The sequence below is a fragment of the Myripristis murdjan genome, chromosome 20, assembly GCF_902150065.1.
Source record: "Myripristis murdjan chromosome 20, fMyrMur1.1, whole genome shotgun sequence".
Taxonomy (NCBI): domain Eukaryota; kingdom Metazoa; phylum Chordata; class Actinopteri; order Holocentriformes; family Holocentridae; genus Myripristis; species Myripristis murdjan.
The window spans coordinates 13,255,200-13,282,522 of NC_043999.1; the positions used below are offsets into that span (position 1 = coordinate 13,255,200).

The 27,323-nt window shown below is 40.3% G+C and overlaps 1 protein-coding gene across 2 annotated transcripts in view; it reads right to left on the bottom strand.

The window, feature by feature from the left end:
* Positions 1-2,670: 2,670 nt before the first annotated feature.
* The window catches only part of oxsr1b (oxidative stress responsive kinase 1b), a 45,234-nt gene continuing 20,581 nt past the window's right edge, over positions 2,671-27,323 (bottom strand). The window contains exons 4-19 of one of the 2 annotated variants that reach the window (XM_030079420.1): positions 23,870-24,011; positions 16,519-16,574; positions 16,138-16,247; positions 15,493-15,594; positions 15,186-15,319; positions 14,649-14,697; positions 13,620-13,685; positions 13,397-13,519; positions 13,133-13,210; positions 10,632-10,667; positions 8,850-9,029; positions 8,612-8,670; positions 8,021-8,073; positions 6,612-6,680; positions 5,764-5,828; positions 2,671-5,578 (exon numbers count right to left, since the gene is read on the bottom strand). In XM_030079420.1, the coding sequence (XP_029935280.1) occupies positions 5,504-5,578; positions 5,764-5,828; positions 6,612-6,680; positions 8,021-8,073; positions 8,612-8,670; positions 8,850-9,029; positions 10,632-10,667; positions 13,133-13,210; positions 13,397-13,519; positions 13,620-13,685; positions 14,649-14,697; positions 15,186-15,319; positions 15,493-15,594; positions 16,138-16,247; positions 16,519-16,574; positions 23,870-24,011 (1,397 nt within the window). In that variant the 3' untranslated portion in view covers positions 2,671-5,503. The remainder of the gene's footprint in view (positions 5,579-5,763; positions 5,829-6,611; positions 6,681-8,020; positions 8,074-8,611; positions 8,671-8,849; positions 9,030-10,631; positions 10,668-13,132; positions 13,211-13,396; positions 13,520-13,619; positions 13,686-14,648; positions 14,698-15,185; positions 15,320-15,492; positions 15,595-16,137; positions 16,248-16,518; positions 16,575-23,869; positions 24,012-27,323) is intronic. The other variant, XM_030079419.1, reaches the window with a different exon arrangement.

Sequence of the window (27,323 nt, forward strand, 5' to 3'; positions counted from 1 at the left end):
CAGGTATGTGTCCATCAACATGAGCTGGGGGTGCGCTGCTCGGCTCGGACCGTGAAGCCCTCACACAGTTGGCCAAAGTTTCTCTGACGTTTCAGAGTTGAGGGGCTTGTGACATGCGAGCACGTGCGGCGGGGACTGCACATTTGTGCCAGATGTGGAGGAACTGCGCGAGAACGTGAGGGACCTGGGATCATTAACCCGTCTGAGCTGAGCTGTTACGCAACGCAGCGCACCAAGCAGTGGAGAGCCACCTGGGAATATGTGGACCCCTGACTGGGGCGCCGCAGCTTGAGGAATTCCTGCATGACGTCATGGCTAAAAGCAACATCCACCATGCCTTGGTCCGAGTCCCATGTTCACATCACTGAGAAGCAAAGATCAGGCAATAATTCCCAGAAATTTAGCTGCAATTTATTCCCAAATTCTGTAACAGGAATTCGCAAACTTTTTCATATTGCAAAACCCCAAATAGGTTCATATATGTATATCCCAGTGCAGGTATGGTGTATATAGGTACACTTTAACATATGCTCAATTTCTTATGCCGGTATTTACTGTTGTAATATTTTTGTAGGATTAATGTTCATATTTATACATAATGCACATGCCTTTTTACAACTAGGATTAATGCACATACATATGCATGATGCACATACTTATTTATTTATTATTATTATTTATTTTTTTTTTTTACAAATTTCTGATGCACATATTTTTATTCAAAAAAGTCTAAATGTGAGTATGTGAGCGGGTTGTCCTCCTTGACTTGACAGTTTGGGATGTGCTACCTTTTCACACATTTTGAATATTGGATTTTGGGTTTAGCACCCCACTGAAAATCATTTTGATTAACCACAACCTTCTCTTCCAGCCAGCATAAATTTTTACATTTCTTATTTCATCTGGTGAGCTGATTATGCTGCAGTTAGTTATCACATTGAACAATGGTTCCTGTGGCTCAGAGGCAAGTTTCAGAGCTTCATAGGAATGACCACTGTGATCAGACATTTCACTCTCATGCTGTGACAAAAACCTACAGGGTTACAATTAATGTTAAATTCTGCATTAATTATACATAACAATCTTTTCAGATGATGATCTGTGGGTGCTGATGGTCATGCAGATGGCTGGGGACTCGCAGGATGGCCTCTTGCCATAATAACATTTACTGTACAATACTGTTATATAATTTGCTTTTTTATTCTTATGATTATTATAACTACTTCATCTTGACAGCCTGTGCAGCCCGTAGGCCTGACGCATTTTACAAGCATGTTTTCTGGTTCAGTTAATGAGTATGGTTATGGTGACATGGCCCTTGTTCAAGTTACAAAGTTGAAAACCAGGTATAAACCACAAGGTTAATAGTAAACTTCCTCCATATCAAAGTTCATCAAAACTGGGCTATAATTTTTAAGCTGCTATCAGAAAAGTTTCCACTGACATAAAACTTGTATTCACATTGTAAAATGGTTTGGGCTGAGGAGTAGATGTGCCTTGAAAGAGTGTTTTGCTAATAGGCACAAAAATACAGCAGGTATTCACAGACTTGACAAGACTAGACAAAAATTAAGCTCTTGGCATAACAACATCAATAACATGTTGAGTGCTTCCAGTAAAGTAATTTCAGTGTGCAGTGGTTATTTTTGCCTTACTGAGATGTTCCTGCGACCAACCAGCATCTGATTGCATATCTTGGCTGTGCATAGGGAGTCCTGTTCACATTTATTTAAACATATATATATATGTACATATATATATATATATATATATATATATATATATATATATATATATATATATATATATATTTACCATCAATTTAATATAAGCTTATAATTGTGTGTTCACTATAAATATTGGGCCTAGTAGTAATAGTTCTACTCTGCTCAGGACTGCCCCTGATGTCCAAAAACTGTACTGCACTTTTTTTTCTCAGTAAGAAAATGGCCTTGATTGAACTTTCTCCCTCTGCAGGCATTTAATGAACTAATACATTATATGTACATTGTATCAGTTTCATGCAAAGCCCAGAGAGAAAGGCCAACCAAGGCCACTAACCGCTGTGAGGCAGAGAAGAAGAAAAAGTGCATCAGAGTTTTGATATTGTGAATTTATGACCAGAAATATTTTTTAAATTAGGTTGGCCAAAACTGAGGTGGCAAGGCTGTTTTTTTTGTTTTTTTTTTTTTTCCCTCAGGGTAACAGCTGCCACCCTCAAGACCTGCTGTTGCTTTTTACTAGTTTGACCAGCAATCAATAGGAAAGGCTTCTAAAAACCTTAAATTTTGCTTTCTAGTTGTTTAGTGACATAAGGCAACCTCAGTCTGGTGACTTTTTTGGCAATAGGGTGACATGGTGGTGGTACAATGCTAATAGTGGTAATGAAGGACAACTTAACGACTGAAGTACCCGGGGTATTTCAGTAAATAAAGCAAAGACTGCAGAGCAAATTTGGGCAACAGACCTTCCCCTCAGGTGTGTGTCTCACTGTGTGGTCATAAGTTGGGTTGAAGGACTCTGTAAAGGGTATTTATGCTTCAAAGGCCTCCACTGAAACTCATAGTAAACATGCAGTCTTGTTAATTCAGCAAACAACAAACAGAAAGAACTCATTCAGATCCACTGACGGCACACAATAAAAAAAAAATGCAACAAAACGGCTAAGAGGAGGCTGATATGCTCATTCTTTATTGATTAAAAATAATTAAGAGAAACATGCTTTGAACTCCAAAACCATCAAACATAGAGCAAAAAAAAAAAAGAGAATGAAAATCTGAAAACAAGTGGAAAATTCAAATATATTACAGCTTTGAGTTATTGCCTAGACAAAATTGTTTTTGAGGGTCATGTGTTCCATTGCTACAGCATTGTTAAACTATGACACACTTAGGCGAGACAGAAGAGATTGGTGGAGAAGATATGAGAATACAGCCATTAGATCTTCAACTCTGTTGGAAGCAGGGCTCAATCTAAGCAGCACAGACACACACACACACACGCACGCACACACTTCTCTCAGACCTCATCATACACAACACACCTATCCTGTCCTTGTCAATTGCAGACTACATCAAAAGAATGGCACCAAATACTGCAATTTTGAGACATGGAGTAACACTGGGTTAATGACTTCGTCACTTCCCTTTGAGGAGAACACGGGGTCAGCATGCCTGTTGGTTTTTATTTCAGATTTCTTCATGTGCAACACAACTACATTTCAAAGACTGAGGATCTCAATCAAAACCTCAACAATTTTCTCCACAAAAGGAATCGGTCATTTTCAGTTTAAGGCTAGTGTAAATTTTAACATTTGAAGTATGTCAAAATACAAAGATTTCCTCCTCCTTTATATATATTTTTTCCTCTGCAAGTAACAAAATGCATTTCTTCCAGTAGGCATCTGGAAGGGTCTGACATTTTCACAACACCAAATTAAATAGTAAAACCTGCTGGCATTTTAGGGTCTAAATATCATAGCAGAGTATTGAATCAACCTCTCACTGAGGTCAGTGCCAACCGGGAGACGCACATTCATCATTAAATCATGTTATTAATGCACATATCCAGAGTGTGTTTGAGAGGATGGCACACTGAATGTGACATCTGTGTTGATACAGCCTTCACCATCCTGATGAAAATCACATTTCTGATCACTCAAATGTCATAGCTTTTCAACGTTTTGGAACTTAAGGACATAAAATCTTCCTTGCAGAAACAAACGGATAAAGTAACAGAGGGAGCTGCATGACTTGAGAAATGGGTTGAAATAATGAGTAGCCTCCATTTTGTATCATTAAGAGTGGGAGACAAAAGGCTGTATTCCTTTCATTTTGGCTCTGCTCAAACTTAAGGAAATTTTGAGGTGGACACGCCTCGAGCAGCACATTGGACAGCTGTGGCTCCCATTGCAAAATACACCCAAACTTTTCGAAGGCAAAAAGTAAAAAGCTGAAAATGGTATGAGTGGCGTGTAAATAAGCCACATTACATGAAAAGTATGTACTGCAAAACAAGGGAATTCAAAAGCCAGACTTGCAACGGTGTCCTTTGCCAGCCTCTTCCTTCACACAGCGCTACAATCCACAATCGTGTCATAGGACAGAAAAAGGCCAAAAGTGAAACACCCAGTATAAAAACAAATCAAAGCCAAATGTCACTATTTACATACTACAAGTTAAATCAAGTACTTATTTTTTTTTTTTCATCCACATAAGCAAATATGCACTTAAGTCTTTTAAGAATTTGAAAAACTGATTCCAAACAAAGATACGGCCTAATATATAGACAGACAGACACACATTTTCTCATATGACACCTGTGGCTTCAGTTACATGTTGTAAAACTTTTTAATTTACAACCTTTTAAATGTGTAATTGTACTGAGAGAACGTCTGAAGTGTGGTGGTGCATAAAAATCAAAATCTGAACTTTTCCTAAAAAACAGAAACACAGTGAATGAAGGCAAATATGATTTTTTTTTTTTTTTTAATGAAGACCCTAAGGCTCAATTTCAATCAATCAATTTCAAGCCTTTTCCAGGACTACCAGGGCATCCCAATCTGACAAATTAGTGCACATTACATGAGTAAAATAAAATAAAATATCAATATCATCTTGCACTCACCTTCCTTATTCATGTAACTTTTAGAACTGGACCAGTCAGTTCAAACTCATAACTGCTTAGTACCAATCCACTGGAGCAAGATCAAATTGACATTCATTATTTATCATTATTATTAATATTATTATTATGAAGTGGTCTAAGGCTTAATGTCACTTGGAGACATTCAAAGCTCATATTACTGTTAGTGTTAAAACTTTGGATTATTATTGTTGGGAGTGTGAAATTTATCCTCTGCCATCTGAGACATCAACATTCCTCTGTGTGAGTTTGTTTTCGATTGGGTAAGGAAGCGTCTGACATTCTGACGGGTTCACTTAGGAATTCGCCCCTTAACCCCTTCCCATTTAAAAAAAAAAAAAAAAAAAAACATAAAAAGTTGAACATTAGTAATTGAAACCACATTTGTACACTTCAGACAACATATTCTCCGTATAGTAACTGGGGACCTCCCCAAAACGTGCATTCAGTAGTTCTGATGGATATAAGGCATTGTTACACTTATCAGGATTCAAGGGCGTTAGTCCAGATTGTGCAAATGCATCACATATTACAGAAAAAAAAAAAAAAAAAAAAAACAGAATAAAAGAGAACATAAAGGTAAAGGAACCTGTTTCTTGTAGATACTTGCATCCTTCTACATATACACTGTAAACGTTTTTGAGTGATTCTTATACTGTACTTTCTGATATTTCAGCCGACCACCTGATTCAACGAAGCGGCGTTGTGTAATCCTATGGGTGACAAAACGGTACTGTTTTCTTTGGCAGTAGTGGTTTCTTTACAGCCATAGAAAGAAAAAAAAATGCATTTAAACTATTTTTTTGTTTTTTTTTTTCACATTTTTTAGGCAAGTCACGGTCCCAGGTAGAACGACAGTTTAACTAATGCTGAGCTGAGCAAAGCCCATCAGTTTGACGTCATCTGGTATCTCAGATCCCTCGACTCCAGAGGCCTGCAAAGACAACAGGGAGTATAAAGTTAGAGTGAGCCTCAAACATAGTTCAACAGTGACTTGCTGCAATATTTTCTCTCTGTGGCAGTGAAAGAGAGAGACAATAGCTAAATATTATTAAAAAATAAAATATGTGTTAGTAATGTATTAGTAGTAGACACAAAAGCGAAGAATGTTACACTCACCAGCTTGAAAGTGACATTTTTATTGGCTTGAGGCTCATCAACTATTTTCTGCAAATTAGCAGCAACTAAGAGGAGAGAGAACAATATTTAATTCTAACAGAAACAAAAGATCTTGAATTATTATCCCATTACATCTATCTTTTGTTTTTTTTTAATGCATCAGTGCAAAACAACATGATGTCAATATCCACATCTGCTGTTGAGTGTTCAGACAGAAAAGAACATGTGATGTAAATGTGGGTGTGCACTGCTCTGTGATACGGGCAAATATGACGTTCAGAGACTAAATTTTGACCTTCAGCTGACGGTTCCAACCAAAACTTTTTAGCCATTTGCCAATGGCTGTGAGACAGGTAATCTGAGAAAATTTACCAGCCCAAAAGTATGTGTTACCAGCCATAATACTGCCCCATGCATTATTTACATACTGTCCTTTTTAGCTTGTAGCTCAAGGATCTTCTGGCTCACAGTCTGTAAATGTCATATTTCTCTTTCTCTCTATCACTGTCCCACCTCCTGTGTTTTGGGCCTAAAGTCAACATTTATACTTTACTGCATGGATAATTGCAATCAGCTGCAGAACAAGGGCAAATTGCACTCAGCTGCAAAACGTTATGGGCATATTTGTGCGGTAATATCATTAGCGCAGTATCTTTTGTGAATCAGATTTTGAGACGGTGCAGAAAGCAGTTACAAGTGAATTTGTGGTGCGACCACAACCCATTCTTTGTGAATTCACCCCAGAGAGTATAACATGTTGATCTTCTGTTTTTCTATGCATATGCACACAGGGCAAAATAGTACACATGTATTGATTTTGTATCATTACAAAAGTGTTTATCACTGACCTATAACTAAGTCCCTCCCGTCCACCAGGCCTGCAGACACTAATTCCTGGGAAACACCATCTGCTGTGTCTGAGGAGAAAACACACAGGAGACAGACCATGACCACAGGGGTCTGGATAGCATATTTTACCTCAGCACAAAAACGGTTATGTAAAAACATATAAATCTGTATTTTCATGAATCAAGGCAGACACTTGGGCACCAACAGATTTTTGGTAATTTTGTAACGAGAGGCACTGAGGCAGAAGTGGCTCTTCAGTGGCGGAGTTGGATTAGGACAAATACATTATCAGTAAGTGTGGTAGGAGCTGTTAATCAATTCAGCTTTTTTCATTCCCTTTTTAAAAACGCCTATCAAGCTATAGCCAGCCAACTATGTAAACAAAAAAAGTACAGGAGTTCATATATTTCTTTTGCAAGAGCATGGTGCTGATTTTGCAAGATTTACTCTCTTTACCTGTGACGTGAAAATTTGCAACACATTGCTAAACATTGGAGGCTGCAGCTGGGACAACGCCTGCCTGCTGTCCTGCTGCCTTCAGGTGGCTAAAGGAGTTTAGTCAGCCAAAAAGGAAGACCCTCACTATCCAGCAAAGACTTTGCCATACTGGAATTATTATTTCAATCACACTAAAAATCACACCTTTGGGGAGTTTAATAATTCAGAGTAAGACAGCTAAACATACATAATGGGGGTTTGTGTGATTTTGGAGGGTCTACGTGAGTGTGCCTCCATCGACTACAGAAGAGAGAAGTGAGGTGGCACACTCGCTCTGCACAAAAATAAATATATTTGTTAGAATATGACGTTTATTTAGTAATCTAGTCCTAGAGTTTAATTTTGTGCGGAGCAAACGCCGCATCTCTCTCTGTTCAGTTTTGTAATGTTTTTGAGGTAGCACCATGACTGTAGCTGTTTGAACACAACTGAATGTATTCCTCCGCCAACTAAACAGCACCTTCAGCCTCCTTCTCAAGGACGGTTGAGAGAGAGGCTGCACACATGTATTTTTGGACACCAGCTTTGCACTGTGCCATCTGATTTAGATTGACACTCTCCTATAGTGCATTACTGGTGCAAGCAATGTCTTTGTGAGCCAAGTAATTACCAAATGAGTGCATTTGAGAGGCAAAAAACCCGTTTGCTATAAAATAACCACTTCCCTCATTCAAAGTTACTGAGCTTCATCTGTGCTCTCATGAAACAAAGCCCAGTGGATTAATAATTTGAACACCCTGGTCCCCTGTGCAGTTATCGAATTAGCTGGTTTCTCTGACAGATTAAACAATATGTGACAAGACCAGACCAGACAAGGACAGTTTTTACATTACAAATAACACCAAAATATACATGGTAGATTCTGAATGTCAAAGAAAATCATTGAGAGGAGATGTTATGTCCCACTTACCTCTCCCTGGCATGAATTCGAAGCGGATGTCATTTAGCTCCTTCTTTAAATTTCTGAAGAGCAGAAGCAAAGGGAAACCATGTTAGGCCACATTGTAAAGATAATATGTGTAGTGCTGATCAACATGCTTTGCAGTACAGGGCATTTAATGTTTACTCTGCCTTTTCGTCTCTGTCAAATCATATTCTCCAGATGTAAAAAAGCATGATGGTTTGGAGTAGACTCAAAAATCACATCATCTTCATGTGCGATATACAGCAATATATTTAACTGCTGTACATGAATGTATAGATATGCAAGCACGTTTTAGATTTTTACCATATTTATGTTTTTATTGTATTTATTTTAAATTTGTTATTGTACTTCATTTTATGCACCCATCAAGGAGTTGCCCACCAAATTTTGTTGTACTGAATGCAGTGACAATAAAGGCTTAAAATTATAATTATGATACAAAAATCATGACTCATTAAAAGCTCAAACATTAGCACAATCACAGGATCTGTCAAAATAATCTCAATATGATTCTTTTACCATTTTGTGCAGCCCTAATTTGATTTATTGTATTTATGTGCTAATGGGGAAACTCACCTTAACCTTAATACCAAACTGATGGGAGCCTTAACAGCATCACTTGCAGCAACTGGGGCCTGTCAAAACACAGATGAAACTGAGTCTGAGCCGAATGAATGCTCAAACAATTGAAAATAAAAGAGCCTGGGAAAGCTCATAGAAAAAAAATACTTACAGTATACCAAGGCTTCTTCTTTGAAACGCTAACTACCCTAAACGCGGTTGTGGCCGAAACAGACCCACTGGCTTGACTGACCTGTGTGGGAGGAGCAGCAGCAGCGGGTAAGCCTGGCGTGGGAGCTGCAGCCTGGGCAGCAGATTGAGCGTTGACTGGTGCGGGCTGCACAGGAACCTGGCCTGCAGCCTGAGGTAGTTCTGCCTGACCCGTGGCCATGGCCCGGAGTTGACTACTTAAAGGCTCTGTCGTCTGGAAAACCTGAAGAGCAAATTGCACAAACTCCATATTCTGCTCTCACACAGCCCTTCATTTATCAGTACATCTGTGCTGACATAAAGGAGCACTAGTAAGTCCACTTGGAGTTTAACAATTGATGCACTTGATGAATCACTCAGTAATAAAGTTATAAAGTAATATAGTTGCATGAATGAAAGAACAGCTCAAATGGCTCCGTATGTCACTATTATTCATTTATATATACAAAATTTAAATGTGACTGTCAAGTTGCTGTAAAATGGTATAAAAATGCCCAGAATGGAAATCTGGACAAAAAGCTACTGGTCAAAACTGGCTTCATAAGGTTCCTTCCTCCTTCCTCGGCATATAAACACATTTCTACATTGAGGATTTGGCCCCTCTCCAGAAAAAATGATTACAGAGATGTTTTGCAAGCTCACACTGCTTCTAGCATGTATACAAATAGTCATTACCGCTCAAATCAACTTGTCTGCTCAGCCACAAGAACAGTAAAAACCATAAACCATAATGTTGTGAGACTCCTTGTGCTTGTGCTGAACAGCTAACATACTAAGTTGACCTTAGGGATGAAATTAAGATCCTGTGTGAACTGAGATGGAAATAAAATACAAAAAAATAACACGGACATATTCCAGATTCTGATTTTAAGCAAAGCAAACAGCTAATCTCTTTCTGGCTCCTATTTTATTAGTAACCAGGGTAACATGACATGTAAAGTGTCAGCCAAGTGAACTTTGGATAATTTTTTTTACTAGATTGGTAACTCAAATTATAAAAAACAAAACAGAAAGACCATTGTCTCAGATTTCAGAATACTGTGTGAACAGATGACAACCATTAACCCTCCTATTATGTTTGGGGTCAATTTGACCCCAGCCGGTGTTTAACGTCTCTAAATAAATGATTAACATAATTTTTTTTGCTTCATATTTAATGAGTGTTCCTAATGTAATGGGCACTACCGGGTAAACATGAAATTGACATGATGATATGTTTTCAATGTCCTGTACACACTTTGTAACGCATTGGTTATAAATAACAAAAATCTGTACTTAGAAATAATATAAAGCCTTTAAAACACCAAAAAAAAAAATATTTCTTTCCAATTTTAGATCAATCAGTGAGATTTTATGGTGATTTGAATATTTTTCCATTGTCGCATAATTGGAATACTGGATGTATAAGTGGGGGTGGGAGGGAGTTATGTTTTATTCAAAGGGCTATTTAGGTAATCAACAAAGAAACATAAAGTACTTTACACATAAACTTTGATAACAATTTTAGTTATAATAATTTTGTGGAAGTTTAAACTGCAGGGGTCAAATTGACCCCACACATAAAAGATGTTCAAAAATGTCAAAATAACAGGAGGGTTAAACACTTGCGAAATGTTGATTTTTAAAAGTGCTTTGTTAATATTGTAACCAACAACGAACTGGCAGTGCTTCATTTGGACTGCTGACATATTTTATGAATTACCTATGAAAAATATTTTAGGTTTAGTTGTTTTTTTAACCAGTTTGACACATTCCACTGATCACAACATGACCTCAATGCCTACTGAAGCACATAAACTATAAATAAATAACTTCTTATACTCACCTCTGAGTTCTGTGATCCCTCTTTCACTCTAGGTGACTACAAAAAAAAAAACAGACAAAAGAATATAATGCTCAAACTGTGACGCCAAAAGCAAAACAAAAACTGTTTGAGCAAATTCAAGGGATGTACAGAGTGCCTGAAATGTAAGACAGTCTAAAAACACTCACTCGTTTACTTTCCTCATTTATCCATCCACCTGATTTATTAATGTATCTCTATTCTAGTGAATACTATAATCAATACAGTGCGGACAAAAACATCCAATGGTCATAATCCGCATATTTTACAGATCACAGGTAGAATTTATGCATTTTTTCAAACTGCTCTTAAGTTAAATGTGTTGATAATTGAGTTACAAACGAGTGATAACATAGACTGAGGTGTTTTCTTTTCTAAGTTTTAGTTCTGAAAAGCTGAGAAGCAGAATCAGTGAATACAAAATCAAAAAGCATTTACACTGTCAGATGGTCATAACCTTAGACTGCTTGGCTGCAACATGAAGTGCAAACTGACTCCAAGCGATTTGGAGTCAAACAGAAGCCCAGCGAGGTCCAAATGAAGACAAACTGACTAGACTGAGAGGACATGTGGCGTCTGGGATGATGTTAGACATCACACCAGCCCAGAAATCTGGGTGTCTGGATCAGACAGGGCTGCTGGGAGGTCAAACTGTATCCATCATTACACAGGTATTCTGTATAAAAATTTTTTAACATTTAATGATTCAGTTGTGTTCTAAGTAAAATACTTCAAATTTCCTCTTAATATCAAAAACCAAATTGTACTGCTTGAGAAATGAGTCACTAATGATTACTGAGAATCAGTTCATGGGAGTTTTGGGTGCATACATCCCATTAAGTCTCTCAAAGTGCTTTAAGTTCAGTTTGCCATATAAAAGTATAACAAAACAACATGATAAGCAACTGAGATAAAATTTGAGTTCTTTGCTGGGTATTAATCTGCTAACTGAAGATTACTTACAGGGTTAAGTAATCTGCCTTGTATTGATTAAAACTGATTTGGTCAGTACAAATGAAATTGTGATTTAGAAATAGAAATAGAAATGGAAATACAGATGGCTTCCAGGAAAGATAACTCTCATCTCTAATCACACTCTTATCTTTTGACTAAATAATGCTGTCACTAAGTGAAGTGTTAATGGTAATTAAATATTTTTCCTTTTAAAAAGGTAGAGTCCCTCGGAATTGTGTGACATCTGCTGCTTCACTTTGCCAAATTAGTAATTATGTTTTGGTAAGTAGGTATATTTATTTGCAAGGCCCAATCCACCATGTGATGTGTGCAGCAGAAAGTGAAAAGCACACAAATATTCTCTTAACATGTTGTGTGAAATGTCTCACTGGCTGGCTATTATGTGCAATGACTGATGGGTTCCCAACAAGGTTAACACTTGGGTCAAATTCCACTTGCATGTGGTATCTAATGTGCACTGGGGATGCACGATATATTGTTTCAGCACCAGCATCGCGATGTGCAAATGTGTAATAGTGACATTGCAAGATAAGAAATGAGAAGTTAGGAAAATAAACAGGCTCATTGTTGCCAAGTCTGCTTATTATAAGTGACTTTGGGCTGTTTTTCTGTAAAGCTGCCAACAAATATTGGCGGTCACAGGGTTGTGGTTATGTGGACTTGTTTCTTAAGTGTAGATGCTAATTTGGGTGTATCATTCTTCCAAAATACCTCTCCACCTGTTCTCTCTCCGCTTACAGTAGTTACAGGTGTAGATATCAATGTCAGAGTTGTAAACGTGGAACTGGAGGTGAAGCTGATTTCTGGAGGGGTGGCTGAGGACTGAACCAAGTGTGGTTGAGGTAGGAGGGGCTTTTGTTTTGTTACAAGAGGACACACTTTTTAAGTACCCAAAATATGAAAATTCTGATTGTTAATTGTACATATGCACATGAATAACACACTGCATGTCTCTGGTGAAATTTCCTACATTTCACATATCGCAATATATATATATGTGTTGCAGAAAAAAGATATCGCAATGCCAGGTTTTTCCCAATATCATGCAGTCCTAGTGTGCACAGAAATCTGCAGGGAAATACTGATTTGAACCTTTTCCTTCAAAAACCCATTGCACAACTTGTGCTGATGTTGCATCTTCAGATAAGTTACACTGAAGTTATGTAACTCCAGAACAAAGTCACTCTGGCCATCTCTGGAGGATTAGAGTTTATCTGCATGCACATGACTGCTGTCCTCTGATTCACTCTAGGAAGTGAGAGTTTATTATCCCTACAAACACTTTTGAAGCAGATGCAAAACAATAAAATTTGTGCGCAAGTCAGTATACAGTCTAAACAGAAGGTCCTCACTCAGTCAGTGGGGGTTATCTGTCCTGCCCTGCCCTTTTCTGTCCTGACAAGGCCATTCCTGCTCTAACTTATACATGCTCCCTAGCTATCTGTGTGCAGAGAGAGTCCTTCCTTGTTAGGGGAGAGCCATCTGTATTGTGGTGACAAAAGGACAACCCTGGACGCAGGCAGCTCGAGCGGGTAGGAGAAGCGCACTTGTCGCCTGGGAGCGCTAACAGGCTTCAGCTGCTGCTCCTTCGCCATCAGACAGAACATACACACACAGGGGACACTCAGTGGAGAAACAGTGGACAAACATGCTACAGCATAGACATGAGAATGACAATTCAAAAGTGATGGAAAGGAGACTTCACTAATGACATGTTTTATAGAAGTGTCTGTATATTAATGTCTTTGTGTGTGTTGGGGTGGAGAACTCACCCTTAAGGCGGCAACAGCTGCTTTGCCCTCTTCACTTTCCTCATCCAGCTCATCATCGCTCCACTCCCATTCACCATCCTCCGTTTTATGAAGCCGGCCACTAGAACCTGGGACACGACGTACCTGCCATGCACCGACACACACAAAAGAGTTCATCATATCAGCACTTAACAAAAAAGTAGTTTTATGTTTATATAAAAAAAACAACAACAAGCATTCTCACCTTTTTCGACCTCTCTGTTATTGTGGGCGCTCTTTGAAGTAACTTCTCTTGTAAATACTCGTTGTTCTGTCGTAAGAAGGAAGAAATGAAGGGTTTAACCCTGAAATACTCCATATCCATTTTGAAAATACAGTACATGAAAGTTGCTCTTTTGAAAAACTATTCTGTGAGAAGTCCTCGGATGACTCTTAACCATAAAGGGCTTTGCTCTTATGCCAGTGATCCACCTATAAGAGATAAAGTGATGACCACAAACATGCTACTGTAAGCTCATGATAGCCTCAGGTCCCCCTTGCAGAAGAGGCCCAAAATCAAATCTTTCATGCCAAACAGAGGTGGCCTGAGATGCCTCCTGCTGACAAAGTCCGCCCTCTGCTGTGCATTTACAGCACTGCAGTTCTTAGTGCTGACCCGGGTCATGTACAGCAAACCAAGTTGGATTTGGGCTGTGTGTTGTGCTGAGCCAGCACTCTAGTTGTTCCAGTTGCTAGTGTACTGGGCTGCCGGAAGCTGGAGTTAGACTGCTTATCCCTGCCTTTGTTAGAAACAGCAATCCATGGCAAGTAATGAGAGGAATGCTGCAATGACCTCAGCTTAGGTTGGACACACTAACCAAGCCAAGTTAGTGCTAGCCTCACACAAATAAACACCTTCAGAGTTGTGTTAACAAACATTCTGAGTCTACAATAACAAACTTGAGAGCTAGTATCTTTAGTTTCCATCTCTTGCTGCAATATATCTTTGCTCTATTTTCCGTTCTTAACACTTGTTGGACTAATTCGCAACTTCACAATAATTCCAGTAGAGCTGAATGAAAAGTCTATCCACAGCTGCACATTCATACAGAACATTGAGGTTAATTTTAGATAGACGTGGGCACCATACAAGAGCCATTCAGATTTTCGCTGGAGACACACAGACCTTGAGTCATCCACTAGCTCTCCTGTGTACGGTGCCTGAGACAGAGACTGTGCTGACTCACTGTGCAACTGACTCAGTCTCAGGCCCAGAGGGAGGACAACGACTTACTTTTGCTTTCTGAAAGAATTTATGCTTCAACAGCTCTGAAGATGTTGGCCTGAAAAACAACAGAATGACAATGCATCATTTCTCGCTTGCTGGACAGTCACTGCTTATACGTTCTCGCTGACAGTAAAACTAAATGGGAAAGGCATATAAAACGGAGGTTGAATTACACTACTGAGGCATGGTGGAACAAAATGATCACAGTAGTGTATGGTCAAGACAATAGAAGTGAATACATCCTGTTGTGCTTATGTTGTGCAGGTGCAGAGCTAAGTGAAAGAAACAGTTGGAAAAATAAATCAGCACACAAACTGTATTAAGAATGCTTACTGAACATATTTTTGTTCATGTCACCTCACACCACACCATGGGCACAACATATTTACAGCATATATTTCTTAAGTCTCCTTCTTGCTTTAAATTCAGAGTAACATGAATGGAGTCAAAACACTGATGTGATTAATTAAAGATATCTACTCAGAGCCGTCCTAATACAGTGTGCATTGTAAACGACTGTGTAAAGGCGGTAACAATGGGCACCTTTTTTCAGGGTCCTTCTGTAGACAAAGGGAGATCATCTTCCTAAAGGATTTGCCATATTTCTTCACCATCTCCTTATCTGTGATGCCAGTCTCTAGGCCTGGGGGGTCATTCTGCAGGGTCAGCATCAACACCTGAAAGCACAAAAAACCAAACACATTTACAGAAATATCAAGATGAGGGCACATCAGACTTTAATTTAAGACCAGTTGTCAAGAAATAGAGTTCATCTCTACCATTGCATTCAGTGCAGAGTGTCATCAACTCAAGAATTTCTGGTAAACCTTTATCAGTCCAGTGTTCTCACCTTCATCGGGGGGTATTTGTGATATGGCGCGGCCCCTGTGGCAAGCTCGATGGCTGTGATCCCAAAACTCCAGATATCTGCTTTGAAATCATAACCCCTCACCTGCAGAACCAGAAACCAGCCTAAGCTTAGATCAAGTCTACTTTTATCTCATGCTGAGTTCATTTAATCTAAAACATGGAGCAGCAAAATTAGGCTTGCTCTTGCAATAGGAGTGCAAGAAGCCAGACAGTTCTTAGGGTGGAAATGGGCTCATTTGTGAATTAGCACAGTCTATTTCTAATGCATAAGCTGTTTCTGCCGCCAGAGCTTTTTCATCATTTTAAAGCATACATAATCTGCAAGCACAGATCTGAGAGTATTACTGTATAGTGGTCCAGTGCTTAGTCATAATGGAGATGATAAGCTATAGCTTCAGGGCTCACATTTCTAAAAATGGTAGTCTGTATTGAATAAAATAGGCATGGAGCATACACAAAAATGAAGTAAAAGAAAAACGGCTGCTTTGTGACCTTTACTACCAATTAATGCACAGTGTCTGTTCTGCCTACTGTGGGCTGGCGAGAGGACATTGTGTCTGGTTGTGTCTGTTGTGTCTTTTCGGTAGCCATGGTTATTTCTTGGTTCTGTGCCAAGAAAACCGACCTGCTCCATGACTTCTGGGGCCATCCAGCATGGCGTTCCCACAAACGTCTTCCGTACTTTATTTCGAGTGATGTCGCCACCTGTTGCTAGAAAGGCACTGACGCCAAAGTCTAAAGGAAGGGAAAGGACAGAAACATTAAAATATACCCAAACATGCAGACATTTTACAATCAACTTCATTATTATCAATGTCCTAAGGCATTATATGTCTGATCAACAAGCTAATTATGAAGTAAGATGGTCAAACAAGGAGTCAGCTGTCTAACAGGTAAAAAAAAAATGCAGCACAGGCAAGGGAGAAATGAGAACCATCTACTTCACAGCCAATCAGGGTCAATAGTGACAGTTGTTGAAAGGTGCTGCCGCTTCATGGCAAAATACCTGCAATTTGCACTGAACCATCTTCCCCGAGGAGAATGTTTCCAGCCTTCAGATCTCTGTCAAAGATATGACAAGGATTTTTTCAATATACAATTGCCCTCACATGCAGCTGTTTGAGAAAAACTGACAGAAGTGTCTGAAGCAGATAATTTTTTTTTTTTTTTTTTTTACATTTTATAGGCATTTAACTGATGACATACAGAGTGACCTATGAGCACCAGATTAGGATTTGTGTGTATAATATATGTCTTTGACACAAACATTATATGCATCATATATTTCACACTTTAGGCATTTGGCTTGTACTTTTATCCAGAAGAAGAGAGCAGGTAGCGATTCAATTGTTCAAAGACAGGACGCACTGCTATTTATAGACACACTGGCTGTTGAGGCAGATGAACCTGGGACCTCTTTATAAAACATAAGACATCATTTGGTGGATGTTTTTGTATGAGATGCCTATGAGATGCTAGGAGCTATACAGAGGCACAACACCATCAGACTGACTTTCAGATACAGAACACAGTAACTACTCTACATTACCACCAACACAATACAGTCATGCAATGTGAGCTTTTGGGCCCTTTTTACATGATTGCTTACAGATAACTGACACATCTTGATATAAAATAGGATGGCAGATCTAATACTGTACCTTCAGCTGGATTTAACAGCCCTAAAGAGACTGCTGGACTTCAATATAAGGTCTTAAAACTGGAAATGCACTGTCAGTGTTTCAATCCACAGGGCTTCAAAGCTTTCACCTTTGCAGCACATTATGTTTTTAGGTTTTATTAGCAACATGCAGTCTCCAGTTAATTTGCTCATCCCTGCTCAGACTCCCCCGGTGGTGATAAGAGGATTCAGCAGGGACAGCTGTCTGCACACATGCATACACCCGTGCACACTCACATGCACGTACACAAACTCAGACTCTGTCTCTCTGTCTGTCTCTCTCTCTCTCTCACACACACACACACACACGCACGCACAATGAACACTGCCACCTCACTAGCCAGACAGAGTTGTCATGGCAACAGACATCGCCATAGATAAAGTCTACTGAAGGGTCAAGTGAAAGGCGAGGAAATAAAAAGTAAGAATTGAAGCAGTATTCCATCGAAACGGCCAGCTCTCAGCGGGGTACGGCTGTCAGGAATCTAATTTTAGTTTTAATGAAAGAATGAGAGAAAACAGTCATTGTGACATAGAATGACAATGTAGTAGAATCCCAGAGTATTATCACTAGTATACTGCCTTGAATAAATTCCAATAGATTTCATCATGTGAAATTGCTCGGCAACTCATCCTAAAAGTTTAATGACTTGCAGACAATTTTAGTGATAAAACAGGGATGTTGTCTCAATGGCTGAGCAATTCACCTTGGTGCCAGATGGGGGCACTAGAGTAAAATGCTCACAGCTTTCCCTGAAAGAAGAAAACCTCTTGGATCATTCCAGTAAAAATGAATGGGTCTCAATGAATGTAAAAATAGACTTCTCTTCACATATACTAGTAAGGGGATGAGACAGAACACAGCTTCCAAGGAAAAAAAAAACGTACTTGTCAAACACTCTGGGCAATGCTGGGCAAACAATTTAGTCCATATAGACCTAATGACTACAAACATATGTATGCACATGCACACACACACACACACACACACACACACACACACACACACAGACATCCAAATGCATGGTGGTGCGGGTGGAGGGGCAAATACTGCGGAGATGACCGTGGTGGTTGGAAAAGATTCCTGTGCTACTACTAAGACGTGCTACATAATTGTAGGCATATTGTGAAGGCAGGGGGGTCTTCTGTGCACACCATATACTCGGCCTGCCGAAACCCTCACTGGTGCTCTTAACTTGTTCTTGTAACAGGCTTGTGAAGTTATTAAGCCACGTTCCTGGGCTCTCCCTGAGGCCCTACAATGGCTTTAAGGAGCGAAGGGGGTAGTTTAGGCCATTTAGCTTTAATACTGCCTGTCATGTAGCAGGACCCTGCCGCCCTGCTAAGAGGTGGATGTACAATCTTAACAGGCAAGCTACTTAAAGACATAGCATGCTAAAGGTGCTCAAAAGTTCAGCAGGTCACCAGTTAAGGTCTGTGTTGCAATTCAGCCGAATACTTGAGTGTAGAGGCTTCTTTGACTCACTGTGCCCCATAAAAATACCACACAATAAAGAGACAGGAGGGGTAGACATGGAGCCACGGAGGAAGGAAAGCAGCATATGTGACATATTAGGACCACAGACTGAAAGCAAAGATGGGGACCCCACTGTCAAGCAAAAGCACAACTAAATCCAACTGAGCTAGGAAGCAGGACAAAGATATTAGCTGGCTGTATTAATGCCTTCTCTAAACTGTGATTGTGGTAAGTAGTTTTGACAGAAAGAGCTCACTATGTATGTGCGGCAAAACTTTCATGTGCACTCGTGCCTGGACAAATCCAGTTATGTAATTGTCACACAAGAAAGGATGAGGAGGAGGGAAAATGATGAATGAGAAATGGACGTGACAGCCTCAACCGGTCGCTTCAAAACACTGCAGAAAGGCAACGCACTAGAAATGTCTGCTGTGGTGTAGATGCCTGTGCTCTGTGGCACTCTGGTTTGTTGTATATTTACTTTGCAAGCCAGCACAATACATTTTCATCTGCTCTGATGTAAGAGTTAGCCAGCACGGGGTCATATTATCTTCCAGTTTGTTGTACGCACTTACACTACTAATGACTCAATTGAATATTGAAAATAAACTCACCTCGTTTTAGCTTAGGCATTAGCACAACAGGAGTGATTTGTGGCTGGTAATTTGAGATGTTGCTTTTTAAGGATTAGACGGGAGGTGTAGAGCAGACCACCTGAGGCTGAAAGGCAAGCCTGGGAGTATCCCAAAATACTTTGCCAGTCTCGTTTACTCAACCAGTGTGCTTCCCTCTGTGAGCCCTGTCATGTCTCATGTATTCTGTGATTCAAAGTTTTGCCCAGGTCTCTGATGCATCATTGCACTCCACGGTTTAGCCTATGCAAATCTGGCCCTGTCACCAGACCTACCAACTTTTCATGTTAAGAATAAAAGCACATTTTTCCAGGTAAAAAGGAGTCATGATGACGATGTATTCTGCCTCTGGATCTGCAAAGAGGAAAAGTGGATGAATATTTTTCTTTCTGTGTAATATTTAAGTGTTGCATTTAGTCAAAAAAAAGCTGACAATAAAGCTGCTTGATTAACAATGCATAAAGGCCATTTGATTGCTGTCCTCCTGCACTCGTGTAAATGAGCCTTGAGGAGAACAGTGGTAAGGAACCACGAAAGCTACGGTTCACTGCAGCAGCAGCAGCAGCAGCAGCTTGTAACACTGAGAAAAGGCTGCAGACAGTCATTAACATTCACAGGAGAGGAAGAGGAGGAGGGAGCAGAGAAGAGAAGGTGGTGACACAATGCACCATGCAGATTCGAAGAAATACCATAACATGCACACAAAAAAAAAAAAAAATGCAGTCACACTCCCTACTCCCAGTCATCCAGTTATACAATATAGCTAAAAATGCAATAATAGGTGGGCCTGAACTAAGAGGATTCAGTTTCTAAATCCCTCATCTTTTGCTCATTTCCATAACTCTGGAGCACATGACAGCTTATCAAGGCACTACTAAACAGTAGGTGTAATACAGCTAGAACAATTTAAGACTCAACAAAATATATAAGCCCCGTTCATATTTATGGCCTAGTGAAAAGTTAGCCAAGCAGTGGCCAGGTGGGAATGGCTACAGTGTGAAACTGTCCGGAAAATATATCATTGTCATCTTGTAATCCTCACACGTTGTGGCCCCACAGGGTCACCTCCTGTGACATCACATCCTGGTGCCAGGCTCACAGTGTCCCTAACAGGGCCATAAAAAGAGGGTTTATTGGACTGCACCTCAGGCCTCCTGCGGGGATGAAATACCTTCTTCACCCTCCCTCTCACTGCATTTCTAACCATCCCCATTTCAGCCACAGTATTTTCTTCCTATTCCATTTTGACTGCTCTCTCCATACTGCTGGATTTTAATTTCTGTCTTTATCTTTCAACTCTTTTCTTAGTTGTAATGGTTGTGGTTATTCCAAAGCAGTTACTGGATCATTACTACGCCACATACACAGTAATTGGCAGGCTAAAACCCTCCCAAGTACCCTCAGGAGACTTCTGGGTTCTGCAAATGAGCTGGGTTCATCCCTAGGTTCTTCCAAGACAATCGTCTTACCATAATGGTATGATCACCACAGCCTTATGGGTTTCCCAATAGCTGTCGTGCGAGCTACGTTTCTAGCCATTTTCACCAAATATGAAACAGAAGCAGTTTCAAAGGGAGGGGAATGTATGGTAAATGTTAACAAGCTCCTATCAGGGTTCCGTGGTGTTTTTCTCTTTCTTGTCTTGTACATGGAGATTACCTTCTGGATGGATGGAAAGATCACATCTTTGAATCTTTTCATCAACGTTTTCGAGCTGCTGTGAATGAGGAGGTGGAGAAGTTCACCAGCTTGTGGTAAATGTCTCTGGGAGAGCCAACAGCCCCAGCCCCGAGACTCTAATTGCATTCTGCTGTCCTGGGCAACATGGAACGTACTTATCATGTGACACTTTCTCCCTCTTCTTCAGGCCTCACCCTTCACTCTCCCCATCACCCCTGCCCTGAGGATCCTGCTCATATGATCCAGCTTACACAGGGAGAACACACATAACCATGCACGCACCATTACATCACCATGGACACTGATAAACTGATCAACCTACCCTGTACATGAACATGAACTAAAATCAAATATCAAGACGTATTTGACTGAAAATCTTGATGTCAATGTTGTGATGATCTTGCAGGGATATTAACACGCAAGAGATGTTTTATGAACAATCAGTTAGCAATGTGCATATGATGACCAAGCAGGCAGAGGCAATAGATCTAATAAGTTCAGAAAACTTTTACTTCAGTGCAGACTTTATCATATTGTAATATCAATATTATTGATGAATATTACTGTCCAAAATCCAAGGTGAAATCTACAGTAGTTTCATATCACAATGTTGATATATGGCCCAGCCCTTCCACTCAGCAAGTGCTGTGTAGTAATATGCTGTGTAGCTGCTGCACATATTCTTCTTTGAAAGCCATACATCAAAGCCTGGGGTTGGACAGATGTGGTCCCTGAATCATCTTTCAGTCATTCCCTTGTGTGTTCTTGGGCAGGACACAGACACAGGGGTAGATTTCACCAAGGAAGAACATTTCCCCATCTTTGGCACTGACTAATAACCTTGCCACATTACACTGGAATTAGATGCTCTGATGCTGCTGCAAACTGCAATGGATATTCCTTTTCATTAAGCCATAGCCAAGTTCATTTAACTGGTGTAAACTCTGATTTATCTTTTATATCTCTGCCTGTAGGGTTGAAGGATTTTCTTCTCACCAGGTTAATGAGCTAATAACCTTGCCTTGATAAACCTTGTCTGTTAGCTTCATCTACACTGTCAGAGATGCTGAAACACAATATATCCTTCATCCATGCCCTGGCCTCTTTCTCTCTGTTTCTCATCAGCATGCCAACACAGAAAGCTGCTGAGCACTTAACCAGGCTAAAATGCCATGCATTATTTATACATGTAGCCTGTCTCTCGCTATGTGTGTAACAGTAAAGAAAACAGGAGCCATATAAAAAAAGAGAGTAATGAATATTGAAAAGGTGTAAGCGGTGTGATGGTTTCCGCAGCCAACGATTGTGTCAGTTGGGTTCATTTAATAGCTTGAGTCCAAGGAATTAGCTCACTTAGCTTTGCTGCCCTAGAGAAAAACTTTTTAGATACAGTTTTCTCAGGCATGCAAATCTGTCTTTGGCATACTGCATATTCTTATTCATATGCATAAAATAAATATCATCACGCTTGAAAATGGTTATCCACTTAAATGTTTATTTTTTTCACTGACTCACAACTGATGCCATTTCACTTGAAGTTACATGAGCCATCAACGGTTTTGTCACAAAGACTTAGCTAAGTACAAAGTGCAGACTGATGGCTTGCACAGAAAGTGAGTGGACAGATAGATTGCTTGATATAAGCATTCTTAACAGGTAAGGCATAAACACATAATAATCTTTTCTTCTTCTTTTGGATTACCTGTCACAGTTCCATAAACCACCACATCTCTACACAGATCCCAATGACACGTGACCTTCAGGAATGTAAGAAGCTTTCTGCAAATGCCACATCCTTGGTGCAATCATCAGTCTGGCCTGATGAGGAATGCCAATCACATCCACATATATCGTATTTTGTAAGAAAGGAAGTCCGTGATTCGAGCCATAAAGGATGCAGGAGATTTTATTTTAGATTACCTGAGCAAAAGATATGCCTGACACTGTCCTTGGAAACAGGTGATACAGTAGATAACACAAGAGCCAAAGCAAAAACCAGCACATGGAGTGCATCATGATTTAAGTAAAACCCCTCATGGAAAGAGGAAAAGCCAAGAAAAATGCAAAAGAAAATTAAACTACTATGGGTAGAAGCACAATAATCCAAGTCAGGAATAACTCGTGTCTTATAAAATAAACACCTTTATGTAGAGGGCACAGAGAACATTACAACACCAACACATCTCAGCATTGGTGTTTCCAGCACAGACGCTTTTTATCCAAAATACTCTGAGCCTGTTAACCACAGCTTTAGCTGGACCTGGATTCTTGTGCTCCTGACCACAGTTGTGCTTTGTGTTTTCTCATAAAACAAGGGGCACTTGAGCTGCCCAATGTCAGGTAATAATCACTATGACACATTTAACTCTGGTTGTGCTATAGAGGGCATTCATACAGATCATTAATGCTTTCATTGAATGAATATTTCAAATATTTTACAAATATTTCTATGCTAACATACTTGACAATAACAAATCAAGTAGTTTCAAGAAATCTGTTTTCCTCATTAATATGCAAATGTATGCAGAAAGGTACTCAAAACGCAATCAGATCATTTACTGTGCAATAAGAACCTGTTGTGTGAAAAAGACATCTCTGTCATGCGAACGAGTTATTGTATTCACAAGGGTATGTTGATATGCAGACACTCCACCATGACATGACGGCATGGCAACATAACGCCCCGCATACCATGTGCCATGGTGGCAAGACACAATAACAGCAGAGCACTTATTAGAGGGGCAACAGAAAGGAGACAGTTCAAGGTGGAATAGGTATTTCTACCCGTTTGAAATCTAAAGGTGAACCCTCTGATCTAAATCGCAAATAAAACGTCTTGCATCATGTGTATTAATGTGCCACAGCAAAGGGCCATCAGTTTTGTTACCTGTGTATCTGTCCGTTTTTGTGAAGGTATTCCAGGCCCTCCAGCACCTCCTTCAGCATGGTGGCTATACTAGCCTCGTCCAGGACCCCCTGCTTGTGCTCACCCCGTGAGATGATATGCTTGATCACGTCCAGCACTGAGCCTGGAAAGCAAACACAGGACAATATCAAGTCAGTGGTAAATTGCAGCTGTTGATAGAGGCTAGGCTTGTAATGTCACGCCTGTCATCTCATTGCTTTTGCTTTGGGTAAAACGAAATGATTCTGAGCGTCTGTGTCAATGAGACAGTAATTTGACCTCCTGGAGTATAGCTGCATAACTGTGTATATCATGAAAAATGCCTTGTTTGTGTCTGGTCTTTAGAGAGTTGACCCATCATAAGCTCCCGCATCAATGAGAAAGTCACCTCAGGCTGCATGCTAAGCCTATTCCATACCAGGACTAATTTATAAAAACAAATACTTCCTTGTTGAGCTGACAGGCTTTCAGCCTGGAATAATCTTATATTGCCTACAATGTTACATTATGAGAACACGTCAATATGTTTTTACAGGACAGTGTATTGTGTTGAGGGACAAATGGATGAGCTGCTTTAAGAAAATGGCCTTCAATACTAAACATCCCTGGGACATTTTATTGTGGGCATGCCAAAACAAACCAATGACAGAATAGGGGGAGAAAATTTGTCATGTTTTTGACTGTTTATCTTCCTTCAGTGGTTTGTATGGGACTGAAATCTGCATGAGAGAGAAGCGTGGAGGCTACCAATAATGCTTAAGGTTATAAGGGAAGCTGTGCTCCTGTCTCCATCAGAGGATGAAAAGTCAGGCAACTGACTGTATAATTTCCATCTTTGAGCAAGAAAAAAAACACAAAAAAATCTCTCTGAAACACAAAATTAGGCAGCACTGGTGAATAGGGACAAAGCGGACAGCCACAAAGAACCCCACTTGCCTGAAAAGCATTAGTGTAGCATTTGTGCTACAGTCATACACAAAAACTATTATAACATTGTCTGTCTCTCTCTCTTACGCATACACACCCTCACCCCCACACACACTCAGAGCAGGACTTGCAAACAAAAGCAGGAAAGGGCCTTTTCAAGGTCCTGAAACACTGTCCACTGTCCACCCAGTACCAAACTGACTGCACAGGAGCAACTGAACAAGTGTGCCAGGCCAGTGGTACGGACATATTTATTTGCCCAATCACCTCAGGATGTTCTCCCCTCCAGTGCTCAGTAGAGCAGTCACTGCATCGCCCAGTGGGGCCAGCAATGACGGGCCACCTGAGACTACACAGTATTATTGCAGAGTGAGAGAGCTGGAGACTGCAGACCAATAGAGAGAGAGAGAGAGTGAGTGACAGGAAGAGGGAGAGCTGGTGAAGGAGAGGATGAGGCTGCGGTTCAACGAGTTCCTGGCGCAGTGAGTGTGCATTTACACAGCAGAGAATGCAACTCAGCTGTGAAAAAAGCAGTGAAAGGGACAAACCCATCTGAGGAAGAGGATGGACAAGGAAAGGAAGGAAAAGCTGCCTAGGCATGAGAGGGAGAGAGAGAGAGAGAGAGAGAGAGAGAGAGAGAGAGCGAGCATATGAAGATGTGAGCGAGTGAGTTAGCAAGACAGAGTGTATGAGAAGTGGAGCCGAGCTTCTCTGATGTGACAGCTCTTTGAAACCCACTGAGAAAAGGCAGCCTGTTTGCTTTTTCTCTGTTCTCTACACACTGTTCCCTCCTTTCTCTGTGCTGCTGTGCTCAGCCTGATCTTCATCTCCTGTCTGAAAGGGCTGAAAGGAGGCCATGAAGAGACAAGAAGTGACAGGTAGAATGAACGAGTGAGCCGCCGCGGAAATGAGGGCCTAAGTGAATAAGTCATAACCAAGTGACAGGGAGTTACAGGCCTAGTGAGCCGACAAGTGAAGGAGTAAGTAAAGGAATGATTACATGAGCAGGTGACCAAGTATTAAATGTGTGGGACTTGGTCCTTGGTCAGCCAGGCGCTTATGAGAGGTTATGGCCATGGTGGAGGACAGCATGCTCCTTGCTTTAACCAGACAGATGACAGATGAGGGAGGAAGCTTTGCCCAGCAACAGCAGGGACGGGAAAAAAAAGAAATGGCAAAAACCAAGCATTATCCTGTGCAGGTCAGAAATGTGGACAAAATCAAACATCATGACATTTTTGACCAAATACCTCAATATCCATACTGTGCCAAATCAGAAGGAATGACTTGTGGCGCTTTCATAGTTCACAAGAGATTGTTGATTAACAATCATTAGTCATGGGGATATGATGATCAAACAGGTAGAGGAAATATAGAACAGCAACATTCTAATAAGCTCAGAAAATTGCAGACCTTTACTTTAAGGCAACCTTTAAAACCAGGAAAAGACAACACTATCACAATATGCAAAACCCCAAACAATATCATGTTTGATATCACAACACTGTTACAATATCAGTCAGAAGCAGGTGGAGAAAAATAAAGCATGGTGAAATCCACCAGGTTGAGTCCACTGAGGAGAGGAGATTCCAAAGTGCACACAGACATGCACACACACACACACACACACACACACACACACACACACACGCACGCACACAGCATGTGATGTAGGTTGTGGATAGTCTGTAAATGCCAGCGATGCCGGCTTCCCTTAGATCCACTTGATTGAACTCTTCATGCCTCATTAGTTTGTTCCAACATGCTGCACACCAACTGACAGGTTCACTATTTAAAGACTCATTTTGCATGGGAAAGACTACTGCTTCCAAGGCAAATGATACCTGTTGGCCTGGTTTGAACAGTGCATGCTCAAGCCCCCTGAGCAAGAGCTTATACAAATCACACAGAGATTATATCAAGTCTTGACACTGTACTGCAATGTGGAACATGCAAATGTTGAGGAAAATGTCAATTAATCATTTCAGTTACATGCTGGATTGTTATACCATGTTTTAACACAGTTTGATTTTATTCAGGAAAGCATGGAAATTTAATATAACTCTACTCAATCCAGCAACATCATCTTTACAGAGGGGAGATACCAAGCCCTCTTGCTCTCCCATTAAAAGTTGTCTATGAACACACCACATAGACAACAGCTGATGGTCAACATGCATGCATGTTCTGCTGCTTCTGCACAAGAGGAAATAATTCTCTGTGCCAGGAGGCAGCGGTAGTCTCAAAAAAAAAAAAAAAAAAAGTAAATTAGAAGCCTCAGGAATGCAAAAAGAGTTAGGCCTCCATTTTCTTACCACACTCAATCTGTTGAAACAATTTTGTTATAAATCAGGAATATGTCCAATGAGAAGCTGCAACTTGCTCTGGTGTTGTCAGCCTGAAAGTCTTCTGCTTGTGAAAGCTGGTGCTCTCTGGTTAGCTAGCTTGCTAGCTAGTTAGTACAATATCAACACACCTGGACTTCTGCATCTGGTCTCATGCCTTGATT